The 16003-nt window shown below is 33.8% G+C and overlaps 1 protein-coding gene across 1 annotated transcript in view; it reads left to right on the top strand.

Moving 5' to 3' along the window:
• The window catches only part of LOC145326510 (nardilysin-like), a 50113-nt gene that overhangs the window by 3155 nt on the left and 30955 nt on the right, over positions 1-16003 (top strand). The window contains exons 6-15 of the mRNA XM_080169882.1: positions 1048-1155; positions 1704-1817; positions 1909-1979; positions 2015-2024; positions 2371-2484; positions 4560-4666; positions 6067-6164; positions 6496-6609; positions 9132-9216; positions 15610-15719. Of these exons, the coding sequence (XP_080026008.1) occupies positions 1048-1155; positions 1704-1817; positions 1909-1979; positions 2015-2024; positions 2371-2484; positions 4560-4666; positions 6067-6164; positions 6496-6609; positions 9132-9216; positions 15610-15719 (931 nt within the window). The remainder of the gene's footprint in view (positions 1-1047; positions 1156-1703; positions 1818-1908; positions 1980-2014; positions 2025-2370; positions 2485-4559; positions 4667-6066; positions 6165-6495; positions 6610-9131; positions 9217-15609; positions 15720-16003) is intronic.

The following is a 16003-nucleotide window of genomic DNA, read 5'->3' as shown; positions in this document are numbered from 1 at the left end:
GGGGGGTAAAAAAATAAAAAAAATTGTAGCAGGGGAAAAAAAATAAATCTTGTGCAGAATATACACTAAGAGATATAAGTTTTCCGGAATTTTAATGTAGGGAGTAGATTTGAAATCTGCATCAAATTTTAAGGATTTTTTATAAAATTCGTTTTTTGTATAATTTTTTATCTAAAAGCGGAAATACATTTTAAGTTAATTAATTTTGACCAATAGGATAGTTGGATTTTAAACTACCTGCGCTCTAATTGGTTGAATGATGTACGACATCCAATCAGAGCGCAGATTTTTTAAATCCACCAATCACGGATGCCAAAATTAATTAACTTAATTTGTATTTCCGCTTTTAGATAAAGAATTATACAAAAAATGAATTTTATAAAAAATCCTTAAAATTTGATGCAGATTTCAAATCTACTCCCTACATTAAAATTCCGGAAAACTTATATCTCTTAATATACACCCCTGTTGTAGTGACTGAATTATATTGTAATATGAATCATTTGTTTATGAGAATATAGGATCAAGGAGAAGTCTTGACGCTTGCTTGGTTTTATGTTTGTACTAAAGGTTATTTGTTTTTTAAAATTACATGGCTTAGGAATAATCTTCACATAGTTTTATGTGATTAAGTCAATGAAATAGGTCAAGGAGAGGATACATACCAAAAAAAATTGTACTGGCCTTATTTATTTTTAAATCTGGAATTTTTTTGGCGTCTACCTCTCAAAATATGTGTTTTACAGAATTAGGGAGTAGTTTACCACCCCTCCTCAAAAATAATAATTACCCCTAAAATTAAAAGTTTGGACGTTAATGCTCCTTGTTAACGCTGGAGGTTATTTTATAATAACAATTGTACCAAACCTTTAGGAAAACAAATAATATACTGTATATACATTAGTGTAAAACACTAGAGGGGGAAGGGGTTAAATAACTGTATGTCCCCATCCCAAGGACCTTGTACCGACGCTCAATTGGGTCTTTGAAAATCAACCAATAGTGTTGGGAATATTTACACAGCCAAGTAGTAGAAACCGTGTTTAGACAAACTGGAGGCTGAAGAGGCAGCTGTTATTGCTGAGATTGAGGAGGATGGAGAGGAGTTTGATGATGAACAAGGAGATGAGGATCAGGAAATGGAGGATGAAGAAGGTATGTGACATGCGACCTAATTCAAGATTACTTTTTTTTCTAATCATGCTTTATAACAAAGTAGCATAGCTTAAATCACCACAGGACCAATAGGTATATACCCTGAAGGGTAGAATCCAATCGGTTCAGTGGTTACCGAGATCTTAAGCTTCAGACGGACGGACGGACGGACGGACAGACAGACAGACACCAAGCTACTTTGTATTATAGATAGATATTATGATACGTTTAAGTAGATGAGATAAGTTTCATATCCACTTAGTTCATTGAGCTGCGGAAATACAATCAGGATGTCTATTCTGACCACTAAACCATTATTGTTTCCTTTTCACAGCGAAGCTTCTGTCCAGGGAAGGTTTATAACTATTTCTGGTGATAGAAGATGACTCCAATGCTCCCTTCTAAGGTTAATAAACACCACAACGCGAACTAACATCTCCCCCTTCCTTCCAACAAAAAATGTAGATATTTTTAAAAACCAAATTGACTTCCCCCTCTTCATTTCCTCAAGAGGCTCCAAGTGTATAATGATATATTTGTTTGTACAGAAGAGGGAGATGAAGATCTGGAGGAGGGCTCTGATGGTGATGAGAGTGACAATGGAGATTATGACATTGATGACAACGAAGGGGGCTCTAGGAAACGTGCTGGGGAAGTTACAGGTATGGAAACATGGTAGGCTAGAATGCCGCATATAATTTTTGGATAGATAAAATGTCGTCTTTAATAAAAAAAATAATGTTATGTTTTTAGGACTGAAGTTGAGCGCAGCGGCTCTGTGTGTGCATATGGGCAGTTTCAGTGATCCTTGGGACATTCAAGGAGTCTTGTTGTTTTATTAAGCAAATATTTTTGTTAGGAAGACTTAAGTTTTTATTTAAAGAAACCAAATATAAGAATATTGGATTTATTTTGGTCAAAGATCTTATTGCTATTGTTTACTTTTACTATACAAGAATCTTAAATAGCCACCTGTACCCTTTCTGTTGAATATCTTTCCATTACAAGGAAATTTTAATTCATAACTGTAACATTATTCTGAAGCAAGAACTTACCTTTTATTTATTCTTACTAAGCTTAATTATCATGAATAGAGAATACAACTATAAGAACATCTAATACCTGTTTTTACCATATTGGTCGAAATTACCAAAACCACCCCTAGAAATAAGTTGACGTTTTACAAATTGAAATACAAGAAATGTTGAACCAAAGGATTGTCTCATTTTCTGGAACACATGGTATTTATGGGAACTGAGAAATATCCAACAGAAAATACTCTGGATATGTTTACTTCTAAACATGGCGGTACCTATAATGCCTGCACAGGTTCTTAAAATGGACTTTAAACTCTTATAAATTACTTTTGGCTTTTCCTTGGCCTATAGAGTGGTTTTTAATTTATATTAGAAATAGAGAAATGAAGGAAATGAAACTGTTACCAACTACAGAATTAATTCGAGAGAAAAATTGCATCTGTTATTTGGGGAGTCAGTCTGTTCATGTGCTTGCCAAGGCAGTTCTCTATAAACAGCTGAAATTAAGAGATATTTATTTATATTTATCGAGCTTGTGGTTATGGCCATCCTGAAGAAAATGTATTTATCTTATCAATGAAAAAAAAGGGAGGGGGGGGGGGGGGTAGGATTTTAAGAAATGGTAATATATATAGTCAAGTAAATTAAGCTATATGACCTGAAAATAGCTTTCCGGAAACTGCAGTTTTTAGATCTAATGCTTTTGACGGAAAGACAGATGGACATCAAATTACTTCAGATAATTGTTTCAAGTTCATTGATTGATTTAAAGATTGTGGTACAACCAACTTCTACTTTACAATTCCACGCAGCCATTTTCTCCCCTGTCTGGATATATTTGCTCAGGCAATACAGTTTTTTTTGCGTGCTGAGTGTGTGTTAAAATTATAAAGTATGCTTGATTAACTTTCCCTAACATCATTATATATTTTGTATCTAGTGCAATAAGGGATCTTGGGATGGACAACTCATTGTCATAGTTGTCTTGGACATTGGGTACTACTACTGGTACTAATGCAATTTGTCTGTTTTTGGTTAACTTTTAAGGCTTTGGGTATTAGCGCAGAATGCTGCCATCTATGATTTAAAACTTAACTTCTAATTTACAATTCCACGCAGCCATTTTCTAACCTGTGATTCAGTTTTCTTTTGTGTTGAGTATGAAAGTAAATTGCAAAGTATTCTTTGTTTGACTAATCAAGCATGTTGTTTTACTGAATATTAAATGCAAATTCTCCTTTTATCATACTTATACTCTTCCTTAATTTAATGAACATTCGCTATAGGTAATTAAAACTAAAGATTTTTTAGCTTAAAATATAAATTTATTTGTTTATCCTTAGTTTTTTTTTCTTACCCTAACTAATGTCAACATAATTTAATTTGGGTGTGTTTTTAACTAATTTTGCTGTACTGTACATACCTTTAGTATTTGCTTTCATCTTAAAAGTAAACTAATCAAGAAAGAAATCATTAACTAACTATACTAAGAAAGGAAATTTTCGCTTTCAAAACTCCTTAAAAGCTTGGACAACCAAGATACTTAAAGTAGATACTTAAATTGACGGATTGACTGAAGTACAAACAATAGTTTTTGAGTAGTTGCGCTTTAAAATCATGCTTTTTCTCTTACATGAAAAGTTATCTATAATACAAAGTAGAACGATATCTGTCTGTCCGTCTGAAGCTCAAGATCTCAGTAACCACTGAACCGATTGGGCTCTACTCTTCAGATAATATACCAACTGGTCCTGTGATGGTTTTAAACTATTTTCTTGGGGGGGGGGGGGACACCCCCAACCCCCAAAAAATGAAAAATCCCCCCCCCCCCCCAATTTTTTATTTTTCAAACTAAAATTGAAAAAGGGAGGTCGGCTAACCCGGGGGGGGGCTATTTTTAAAAACTTTTTCTTTTAAAATCTAAAATACAAAAAATTAGGTTGATCAAACCTCTACGGCAAAGCCCCTAGAAGCTAGGGGCGAAGCCGCTAGTGTTAACATATAAAACAACAAGACTTTACCTGTAGGACTAGCACATTTTCTAGAACACATGGTTTTCATGGGGTCTGCAAAATATCCGAATGAAAACTCTTTCGATGCATTCAATAGGAACTTATACAATCATAAGACTCGCGGATTTTTATTATTTTCAAATACAAATACATTACTTTTAACTGGGACCTTTAGGAATAAGATAATGAATTATCTTTCTGTAGATTAAGATTACTTTCTGAAAAGTTTGGTTACACCAATATGGAACCAACCAATCAAAAGGGGGCTTTTGGTTTCCCATTTATCAGAAATCCGCAAATCTTTATACTTTGTGTAAACACAGAAAGTACGGTGGTTTTGATAATGCCTCGACAGATACTGAAACTACACAGTTTTATTTTGAAATTCCAAGAAAGAATTTACTGGAAGGATTAGACAGATTTGCTCAGGAAACTAATATTTTGTTTGAATTAGTTGGCGTGGTTTATTAACTTTACTAATAAGATTAATAAAACCCTTTTTTAGTAGCGAAGCTACTCTATAATTCGAAATGTCCGTCAGTCCGTCCGTCTGTCTGAGACAAAGTAGGGGAAACGTGATTTTTTCGGCTCCTGTTAAAGGCAGATAGCTGTAATTTTTAGTGAAGATTCCCATAACATATGCGCATCTAATCTATACATTGTTTTGTCCATCTGTTTGTTGATTGGGGTACTAGATCGATTCCTAGATTTTTTTGTTTTTGTAATTTTCTCAACTTCTTTCAAGACAGACGACTGAAATTTTTCGGGATTAAATAAATTTGCATCCTACATATTTTTACTACGTTTCATTAAAATTTGTATATTGATTGGGGTGCTAGATCGATTCCTAGTTTTTCAAGTTTTCATGAATATCTCAACTCCTGTTCAAGATAAACGGCTGGAATTTTTAGGGACTAATTAAGTCAACATTCTACACATTTCTATAAAGTTTTATTTAAGATATGATAATTGGTTGGAGTGCTAGATCGATTCTTAGTTTTTCAAGTTTTCATGATTTTTTCGACTCCTGTTCATGATAAACAGCTGGAATTTTTAAGGATTAAATAAGTCAATATTAAACATATTTTCACCAAGTTTAATAAAGACTTGCTATTGGTTGGGGTGCTAGATCAATTCCTAGATTTTATGTTTTCCTTCTTAGCTTAATGCTTCAATAGTTATTTCTCGCATCGTATTATAAACGGCTTTCCGCGGATATAAAATGAAAAAGAAAAGATATTATACATTTTTAACAGGTTTCGTGATTTATTATTTTATTATTTTTATGTCTTTTTAACATACTCAAAAGATTTTTTTTTCCTGATGTCTAAAAATAAATTTTGAGCTTTGCTACTTATGAATGTTGTCATCCTTGTTTTTATCTTTTTATACATTTATGATTCAAACCCCTCAGAAAACGATAGGATGTTTATTGTTTAAGTTTGTACAAAAAATTAACAACAAAAGTTAAAAATTCTTTGTATTATTTCTTAATGGTGTCTTAAAAGATATAAAATCCCCCGTTTCCTTTTTACAAGTTTCAAAATAAATTTTAAACTTGAAATTTCAGAAGTCTCTAGATATTTAGCATAATACTGAAGACAGAATTTTATGCATTTAATTTTTAGATAGATTTAGTGAGAAAAAAACAATAAAGATATTCTGTAAAGTCCTTTTTTAGAAACATCTTAGAGAGCTAAAAATTCTTATACAGCTTAAAGTTTATTTGAAACTGCTTAGGTAATTAATATCTATTTTTTTAAAACAAAAAGGTCAAACGTTATCACTGAATAGTTTTTTCTCTTTTCACCAGTTAAGGATCCTTGTACTATTTAGTTAAATAAAATATGTTTTTTTATTAGTTTTTCATCTCACCGCTGATGAAAAAAGATTCAATGAAGAGAGAAAGAGAAGCTGTGGATTCTGAATTTGAAATGGCTCTTCCTTCTGATTATAATAGGTATTGTCTTTTTGCTATCCTATAATTAATAGAAGTAAGGGTTTTTTTCTCGCTCTTAAGATCTCGGAAACCGCCGGTTTGCAATGATTTTACTTTTTAGGAAGCTTTATAAATGCCTCTGGGTGGTTTTAGGCCATTTTCCCGACCTCTTCGCCATTCCCTAGAGGCTATTGGCAAAGTAACTTGTCATATATATCTTGCTAAATTTCTTTATAGTAAACAATACAAAACAAATATCGAATGTAAGAAACGGACGTCGACATCTACTTATCCGAGAATTTGTACATTTTTGTTCATATCTATACCTATGTTTAAAAATAATTCAATTTAGGATTTCTCAAATCTATGGTGGCATAGCAGAGAAGCACCCTATGTCCAAGTTTATGTGGGGTAATTCTAAATCTCTGTCACCAGAGGGCATGGACGATGCCACAATGCATAAAAGGTAACATTTTAGTTTAGAATACAGTTAGCGCTATATTTGAAAACTAGCGACTTCGCTCCTAACATCCTTTGGGCTTTGTATTCGTAGGGGTAAGGACTAAAGCATAGGCGTCCAAGGGGGGGGGTAATGGGCCATTTGGCACCCCCAAACGATTTTGGGGGTGCCGTAGGCACCCCCAAAATTTTGTGAACAATACCCCCCCCAAAAAAAAATTACCCCTACCTTGGGGGTGCCGTAGGCACCCCCAACGATTTTGGGGGGGGTATTTACCCCCCCAAACGATTTTGGGGGGGGATAATAACCCCCCCCCCCAAAATAAATGTTCTTTAAAAAAAATTTTTGGGGGGGGTATTTACCCCCCCCCAAATTGAATGTTCTTAAAATAAAATTTTACTGAAAATTTTTTTTTGGGGGGGGAGGGAGTAATCCCCACCTTCCCCCCCCCCCCTAAAAAAAGTCATAGTGTGACTCGAGCCTTGAGGTGTAATATATTTTATGTTCCTCGTTTGGTCTCCTAATAGTTAATGAAAAGTATATCCTAAATGGCTTTTGATAGTTTATTTTAGGATAGGTTATATTGGTTTAGGTGATTGCCCCACATGGTTAAGCAATTGGCCCCCCGCAGGGGCTAGAAATAGGAGAGAAGCTTGTGTGAAAAAAAACGAAGAAACGCCCCTTAAAGAGCGTTGCCACAAAAGGGACTATACCCCAATATAGTCCAACCAGTTAAAACAGTTCTTAACCATGATAACAAAAAATTTAATAGTTTGATCATGTTTTATTTGCTTGGGCCTTTATAAGGGCTAAAACCATCCCGGGGATCTATGATGTAATTGTAAAGCACTGAAGATTCCATAAAATAGATACCTAACTAAATTAAATATTTCATTAAATAATGAAAAAGAATTTCTATAGGGGATTTCTTTTGGGAGGATGTCAGGGTGTCTCAAAACTAGTTATAAAACTTACCAGGACCTATAAGACGCTTCACTTTAAAGTATAATCATATTAGTTCATTGGTTAGTGAGTTAATTATTGTATTTTTATGTTCTAAAGAATGAGATACTACTATATATTTGAATAGTAGTGGCGCCCTTAGCATCTAAGAACTCGTGTTTTCTAAAGGGTAAAAAGGGAGGAGAAAAATAGCCTAAAACCACTCAAAGGATTGACCTATAATAGTGTGGAACCATCATGGGATCTATGTGAAGCTTTCCTAAAAAGGAGAACTCAGTATTAAAAGTAATGAAATCTGAAGCTATAGTCAAATAAACCTTACTTACTACTTTATGTTATAGGATAGTACTTATTAACTTAATAGATTAGGTAGGTGCTTTTTTTACATAATTAAATTACCCCCCCCAAAAATTTTACCCCCGGGGTAAATTAGTTTGGGGGGGGTAATTTCCCCCCCCCAACAGATTTGGGGGGAGTATTTACCCCCCCCAACAGACTTTAGGGGGGGTAATTACCCCCCCCAATCAAATTTTACCCCCGGGGTAAAAATTTTGGGGGGGGTAAAAAAAAATTTCGGCGCGCTTCGCGCGCCATTTTACCCCCCCCAAACACGAATTACCCCCCCCCCCTAAAATTTTTTACCCCCCCCAAAAAAAAAAGATTGGACGCCCCTGGACTAAAGAGCATAAAAATAGCCTAAAACATCCTGGGACATATATGAAGCTTTCTTTAAGTAGGGAACTCAATCGGTTCAGTAGTGATCGTAATCATAAGACAGTGAAAACAAAACCTTACTACTTTATAGCTTTACTTTTTTTTTATCATGGACGGATATATTTCATTAATAGAGCTAAAAGAAAAAAATAACATTTGCATTATCACTTTCAAAATGTTCGTACTAGTTTAGTCAAAATATTTAAAATGGATAATTGCATGAAGAGCATTTAAAAAGTTTGATTGCAAGCATAAGTTTCAAGAATACCATGTAACATATAAATAGCAATCAATTAGGCACTATCAAAATAGACATCATGCTGTTTTATGTGAAAGCAGGACTGACATATAAGTTGCATATATAAAAAAAACATGATTTTCAAGTCTTGGTATTTTTTAAACTACCTAGTAGAAAATTTAATTTTTTCAAATACATGTTCTATAGATGTAGTTCAAACTATTGAACAGAACAAAATACCTATGCAGTTCACTAAATTCAAGTTTTAATGCACTTCGTGCAACTACCCCTTTTCTTTATTAAAGTTATATATTATTACTTGCGGCTTCGCACCTAGCCTCTAGGGGCTTTGCACCAAGAGGTAATTTTTAAAAAAAATGTAGTACATATGGTGGATCATCAAAACAAAAAAAAATTGAGTGAGAATTTTTTATTTTTTTTTGGAGGGGGGGTGTCCCACCCCCCAGAAAAATAGCCTAAAACCACCACAGGACCAAGAGGTATAAACCCTGAAGAGTAGAATCCAATCGGTTCATTGGTTACTGAGATCTTAAGGGACAGACGGACGGACAGACATCATTCTACTTTGTATTATAGATAAATGTATCTTTAGATTGCATGAATTTCGTCTGCGCCACTATTCAGCACAGTACATGAGTCTAGCTGTTCAGTCACAGCATGATTTAGACACTCTTCAGGTAAATTGTTTTTGTTAATTAAGATCTGGGCACCGCTAGTCTGATTAGGTTAGATCTGAGTTCATCCTGTAAGGTTTGAATTACTCGTATGATTGGATGTAGAATATACGTGGATATTATACTAACATGGACATAATTTATTGGCCAGTTCATTCATCCAGTAGGATGGGAGGAGGAAGGGTCGTTATTTTAGCTAGCTACAGCACTGTGCCCAGAATTCCAAAATAAAACAAAAACTTATAATTGCAGACTGGCCAGAGTGTACGTTTTGTACGTTTTGTACGTTACGCATCGAATCTGTGTACGTTCTGGACGTTATTTTGATATGTGTACGTAACGTATTTTGAAATTTGTATTTTTGTACGTTTTACGTTTTTTTTTTAAATAATAAGAATCAAATATTAGCAGAAAAGTAATTTGTATGTTTTGTACAAAAATTTTAACAAAAACTATAGGTGTATTATATTAAATAAATTTAATATTATCTTAAATTTTCATAGAACAAAAATATGTAGGTAAATTATGCATATATGTTATTAAAACTTACAGTTTAAATTTATGGACTTGAAATATATGTCCTATAGATTTAGTTTAAACTATTGAACAGAAAGAGAAATGCAGTTGACTAAATTCAAGTTTAAATGCATTTCATGCAACTACCCCTTTAATAGATTTTACGATAATTTTTTTCAAATTCTTTATATACTTGGGTAAATTTTCCGAGATATCATATGGTGCTCAGTTTAGGATTAAGAAGTCTTATTTTTTGGTATCTTCAGTTTTTAAAGAATAAGAATCAAATATAAGTATAAAAGTATTTGTATATTTATTTGTATTTGTACAAAAAGTATTACAAAAATAGTATATTATCTATAATACAAATTAGAATGATGTCTGTCCGTCTGCTTGTCCGTCTGTATATCAGAAGCTTAATATCTCAGTAACCACTGAACCTATTGGGCTCTACTCTTCATGGAATATACCTAATAGTCCTGTGATAAGTTTTTGCTTTTTTTTCTTTGGGGGAGGGACACTTAAAGCTTTTTACTTTCTACTAGGATTAGAGGCTTCGCCCCTAGCCTCTAGAGGCTTCGTCCCCTCTTTTATAGAATCGTTTGTTGGAAATTTGTCCAAAAAAAATATAAAAAAAGATTGTGATTATTTTTTTCATTTAGGCTTCGCCCCAGGGTGCGGTGGGGGTTCCCCCACCCCGCTGATTTGCATTAGTTTATAAAAATAAATTGAGGGGTGGTTGATTTTTTTTGGAGGGTGGGTTTCCCACACTCTAAGAAAATAGCCTAAAACTACCACAGGACCAGTAGATATATTCCCTGATGAATAGAACCCAATCTGTTCAGCGGTTACCAAGATCTTAAGCTTTAGACAGACAGGCACTGATTTACTTTGTATCAAAGACTAGTATTTTCTGAGATCTTTAGCAATACTTAGACAAAATAACCCTATATCCTATTATATATTTATCCTATAAATCCTTTTTTCTGTAACGAAGAATCACGCTAACTGCTGAACCGACATGATCATTGTGAGGTTGTAGGCTATTTTCTCTGTCCTTCCATATCCCTTCAAGAACCTGTATTCAAAATGGTAGAAAAATAGCCTAAAACCATCTCGGTAACTGTATGAAGTAGTTATGAAAATCTTAAGCATCAGACAAAAAACTTACTACTTTATTTAATAGAATATACTTAGTACGTAATAACAGGATGTATGTCTCTCTGTCAGTTTATTTGTACCGAAGGTTCTCGCTAACCGCTAAACCGATATGGTTCTCCTTTACAGGGTAGCTTCTCATAGGTCCTGGGAGAGGGTACAACCACCCTCCCAATAGAAATTACTCTTAGAAAAAAACCACCACCCTTCCCCTATTTTCTCTTTCTTTTTAAAATTGAAATCAGAAATGGGGTGGTCTACTCCCCCCTCCCTCACTAAAAAAATTATTAGCGAAGCTACTCTATAATCACTTTGTCAGTCCGTTATGCTATCGGAGAAACGTGATTTTCTCAGCTCCTGTTTTTTGATTGAATAAGTTCACATTCTACATATTTTCATTGAGATTTGCCTTTTGGTTGGGTGCTAGATCTATTCCTAGATTTTCTTTTTTTCATGGTTTTCTCGACTTATATTTAAGATAGACGGCTGAAATTTTCAGGGAATAAATAAATTCACATTCTACATATTTTCAAAAAGTTTTTTTTAAGGTTTGTCTATTTGTTGCAGTGCTAGATCGATTCCTAGATGTATAGGTTTTGTGATTTTCTCTACTCATATTCCTGATAGACGGTTGTAATTTTCAGGAATTGTATTAGTTTTCATTCTTAATACTTCCACTAAATTTCATTGAGATTTGCTTATTGGTTGGGGGGCTGAATTTATTTCTAGATTTTCACGTTATTATATATTTTTAAAAGGTTTTGTGATTTATTTAAATAAGTTAAATGCTTATTTTTTACGACACTACTCTATAGTTTATATAGTTCCCAGATTTCCATTCATAACTTTTGAGCTTCGCTACTTAAGGATGTTGTCATCCTTGTTTTTTACTTTTTATTTTTAAATAAAAAAATGGGTTTTTAATTCAACTCCTCCCCCCCCCCCCCTAATAAAGTTCCTCTAGTGGCCTCTAAGGGCGTAGTCGCTGGTCTTTATAATAGGATATACTTTGTACATAATAACAGGATGTCTGTTTGTTTGTACCAAAGAATCTCGCTAACCACGGAACCGATATGGTTCTCCTTAACAGGATAGCTTCTCATAGGTTTTTGGAAGTTTTATAACTATTTTGGGGAAGAGTGTCACCATCCACCCTCCCAAGAGAAATTGACTTTAGAAAAAAAACTACCTCCTCCCCCCAAAAATGAATTTTAATTGCTCACTGATTTTAAGTTAATTTTTTTCCAGATGTCTATAAATAACTTTTGAGCTTCGCTACTTATGTATGTTGTCATCCATTTTTTTTTATTGAATTCAACTCTCCCCTCCTCAAGTGCCCCTAGAGGCCTTTAGGAGCGTAGACGCTAGTTCTTTTAAATAGAGTAAGAGGATATCTTGTGTCTGTCAGTTCGCTATGGTTCTCCTTTACAGGTAGCTGCTAGTAGACTTAAATGTATTGATAATAGGTAACTAGGAAATTATTTAACTTATTTTTATTAGGAATGTACGTTTTTTGTACGTTTTTTTACTTTTTTTATGTACGTAACGTATTTTTTTTGTGTACGTTATGTACGTTTTTTATTTTTAAAATTGGCTGGCCAGTCTCTAATTGCTTCAAATTGGGTAAAATCTTTTGGGTTGGGTCACTAATTACCCCAAGTTTTGATATCTTTTAAAAAATGGCGGCGGAATCGCCGCTCCCGCCGTTAACAACCATTTTCTGCCGCCAACATTATCTCAAATGATTCTCAAATTCGGCAAGAAATGCAAAAAAAATGTTTGAGGCGGCGGCTGAAAACGGCGGGAGCGGTGGGCCCGCCGCCGTTTTCAAAATACCAAAAATTGAGGTGATTAGTGACACCCTAAAACGATTTGGGTCCAATATCTTAAAAGCACAAGAGAAGCACTGAATTTAAGGTATACCTTGATAAATAAGAATTTGAAAATGAAGTCCAAATTGCCTAATTCAGCGAGAAATGCAATAAAAAATTTTTTGTTGGTAGCGGAAAACGGCCGTGAACGGCGGTTCCGCCGCAGTTTTTTTTAAGATTCCAAAACTTGGAAAGATTGGTGGCACAACCCAAAAATTTTACCCAATTATCTTTAAAACTAAGGGAGTGGCGCACAAAATAAAATTGCTGGTATGTTTTGTTTCAAGTCACCCCCCTCCCGTAAATAAATTATCAATGAAATACTTATATATCAATTGATTTGTTTCAGGGAGGGAGGGGACATTAGGCTGTTTATTACACTAGTCCCCAAAGCTTTATATTAATGTTTTATTATTCATTGGTTAAGCCACTTTTGGGGCTTATACTGAATTTTAATTGTTTTTTTCCTTCAAATGTTGAGTGTCCAAACGTTTAAACCACTAATTGTAATCTACAGAAGGGGTAATTTTGTGTATCATCGTTGGATAAGTTCATTAATTTATCGGCCATTAACTTATCCCTTTAAATCCCTTGATTTGTTGACATTAATAACTATAAACAAGGAAACATGTTAATAACATTTTGTTAAATAATTTTCTATTTTCCTATAACCCATTTTACTGTACTTTTTCATTAAAAAATACCTATTATTGCTGCGCTACTTATAGACAAAACAATTCTTGTTTTAAAAATAAAAGCAAATATATCACAAATCACCTCAAAAGCACTAAAAACTTTAATCCAAAGGCCTTGCAATCAAAGGATTGATTGTCTGCAATAGGGCCTTTATCAGAAAGGAAGGGGACATTGGGCTGTTAATCACTCTAGTCCCCAAAGTTTTATAATAACATTTTCTTGTTTGTTTATTAAGTTGAGTGTCATAACTTTTCAACCAATAATTGTAATCTACAAAGGAGTAAGTTTGTGTATCATTATTGGTAATGTACATCAATTTATCTGCCATTCTCTTATCCCTTTAGATCCCTAGGCCTTCATACATTTATTAACAAATTTGCTTAAATCTTAAGTTTCTTTACAAGTTTGATTAACTCTTTTAATTCTTTAGGGCGTGCATATGGGGTGGAATAGGTGGAATTAGTTTTCTCGTATTCATTCGAATCCGGTGGATAGGAACCGGTTCTCATTCATACAAAAAAACTATGTCTAGCATCGTATTATATCCAGCTTTCTACGAATATAAGAATGTACAATCATAAGATTAAAACCAGTTTTTTTAGCCGGTGCCTTCGGCACCACGGGGTTAAAAAAACTAGTTTTAATCTCATTATTGTTCATTCTATATCCGCGGAAAGCCGTTTATAATACGATGCGAGAAATAACTATTATCAAATTTAAACATTTAAAATATAATTCATTTGATTAAAAAAAAAAAATATTAGAAGCAACAGGTTAGATTACATAGCTTAAATGAATATTTCTAGGCGTGTGCATGGGGGGCCTTCCCCTACACTCCGGGGGTGGGGGGGGGGGGGCAAGGATATCCTTTAAAGACTTTAAGAAATAAGAATAAGGGATTGTATCAAAAAATTGCATTGAGAACTATAAATATCACGATAAAATGATTTGTAAAAAGTTATTTTAATTTGTCTTTTTTATGTAAAATTGCTATAAAATGGGTCCGACCGCTCCTACAAAAATGCGGAAAAAAAATTTCAGCTAACGATGCCGCCATTGAAACCAACGGGATTCATTCACTGAGTGCCTTGGTTAAACATGTGTAAAGGTCTGATATGCGGCATCGTTAGCTGAAAAAAGATCAAACTATTTGAAGTTGAGAGTAACATTACAAAATATTATAATTCCTGATTCTTTAAGGGGGAATGCTTTGACATCAATTTTTTCATAAGTTTTAGAAGTAAACGTATTAAAAATAATTTAAAATCGTATAGTATATTCAATAAGCTTTCAAAAAAGGTATAACATATTACTGTAGCTCAATTTTTGGTAGTTTGACGATAATTTAAAGTTTGCATAAAAATGTAATTTCAATAGTCAGGCTTTTATTACAAAGTTCTAAAATATAGGTAGGCTACTTCTCGAAGCTGTAAAATTATAAGTAATTGATATTTTCACCTCTAGCTTTGGGAATCCTTCTCAAATATGACAAAGATTAACCTAAAACTTTAAAATTGGTCAATATTCAAAAATGATTTTTTTGGAATCTTAGAGTTTTTGCATTGGCTGGGCACATAGTGTACAGGTTTCACTTTATAAGAGTATATGATAATCTGGTATAAGATCCAAGTAATAATATATCCAATCCATTCTCGTATTATTTGTGTCATTATTTGTGTACTTTTGAATTTATCAAAACGTTTGACTATTTTTTTTAAATAAGGACAATTTCTAAATTCTCGTATACAAGTTTGTCTTTTCCCTTAAGATCTCTGATTGTTAGGAATATTTTTATTTTCATTTATTTTCCAGTATGGCTTCGAAACCGATTATTATTCGTTGGATTAGAACCGGTTATAAGCCATACTGAAAAATCATGCATCGTATATCCAGTTTTCTACGGAAAAAAATGTGCAATCGTGATTTTAAAACCAGTTTTTTTTAGCCGTGCCTGCGGTATCTCGGGGCTAACAGAACTAGATTTTTATATCCGCGGAAAGCAGTTTATAATATGATGCGATACTTATAGGTCAAAGGCTTGTATCTATTTTGGGGGATGGCAATTCCACACTCCCAAGAAAAATTGCCTCCATAAAAAATGCTCCTCCCCTCGCCCCATTAAAAAAACCTGATCATATGGTATTGTTTTGTTAAGGGTTGGATAGAGAATATATTTTCCAAAGTTCCCAACAATGGATTACCCCTGGAGACCTGGGGCCACCTTAACACTCCATTCAAAACTGACAGACATCACAAACTATACAGGTACATTGTTTGCCAACCGAATCGAAAACCGAGCTTTATCCAGTTTTTGCTGACTTGTTTGTTTTGTACTGCAAGATCTCGCTAACTACTGAACCGATATGGTTCTCTTTACAGTGTAGCTTCTTATATGTCCAGGGAAATTTTAGAGAATGGTATTTTTGTTACAACTTTCTTTATAAAAAAAAATGGAAAGTGGTGGGTGCGTCGTCTTTTTGCCCCGTGTACTGTAACTTATTTAAAATTCTAGGAGACCTATTTGTGTGGTTAACTTTAAATAATCTCTA

This window comes from Acartia tonsa, chromosome 8, assembly GCF_053477335.1.
Source record: "Acartia tonsa isolate MP-2025a chromosome 8, ASM5347733v1, whole genome shotgun sequence".
Lineage (NCBI taxonomy): Eukaryota > Metazoa > Arthropoda > Copepoda > Calanoida > Acartiidae > Acartia > Acartia tonsa.
Note: the sequence above shows the minus strand (reverse complement) of the source record. Positions and strands in the feature narration are given on the sequence as shown.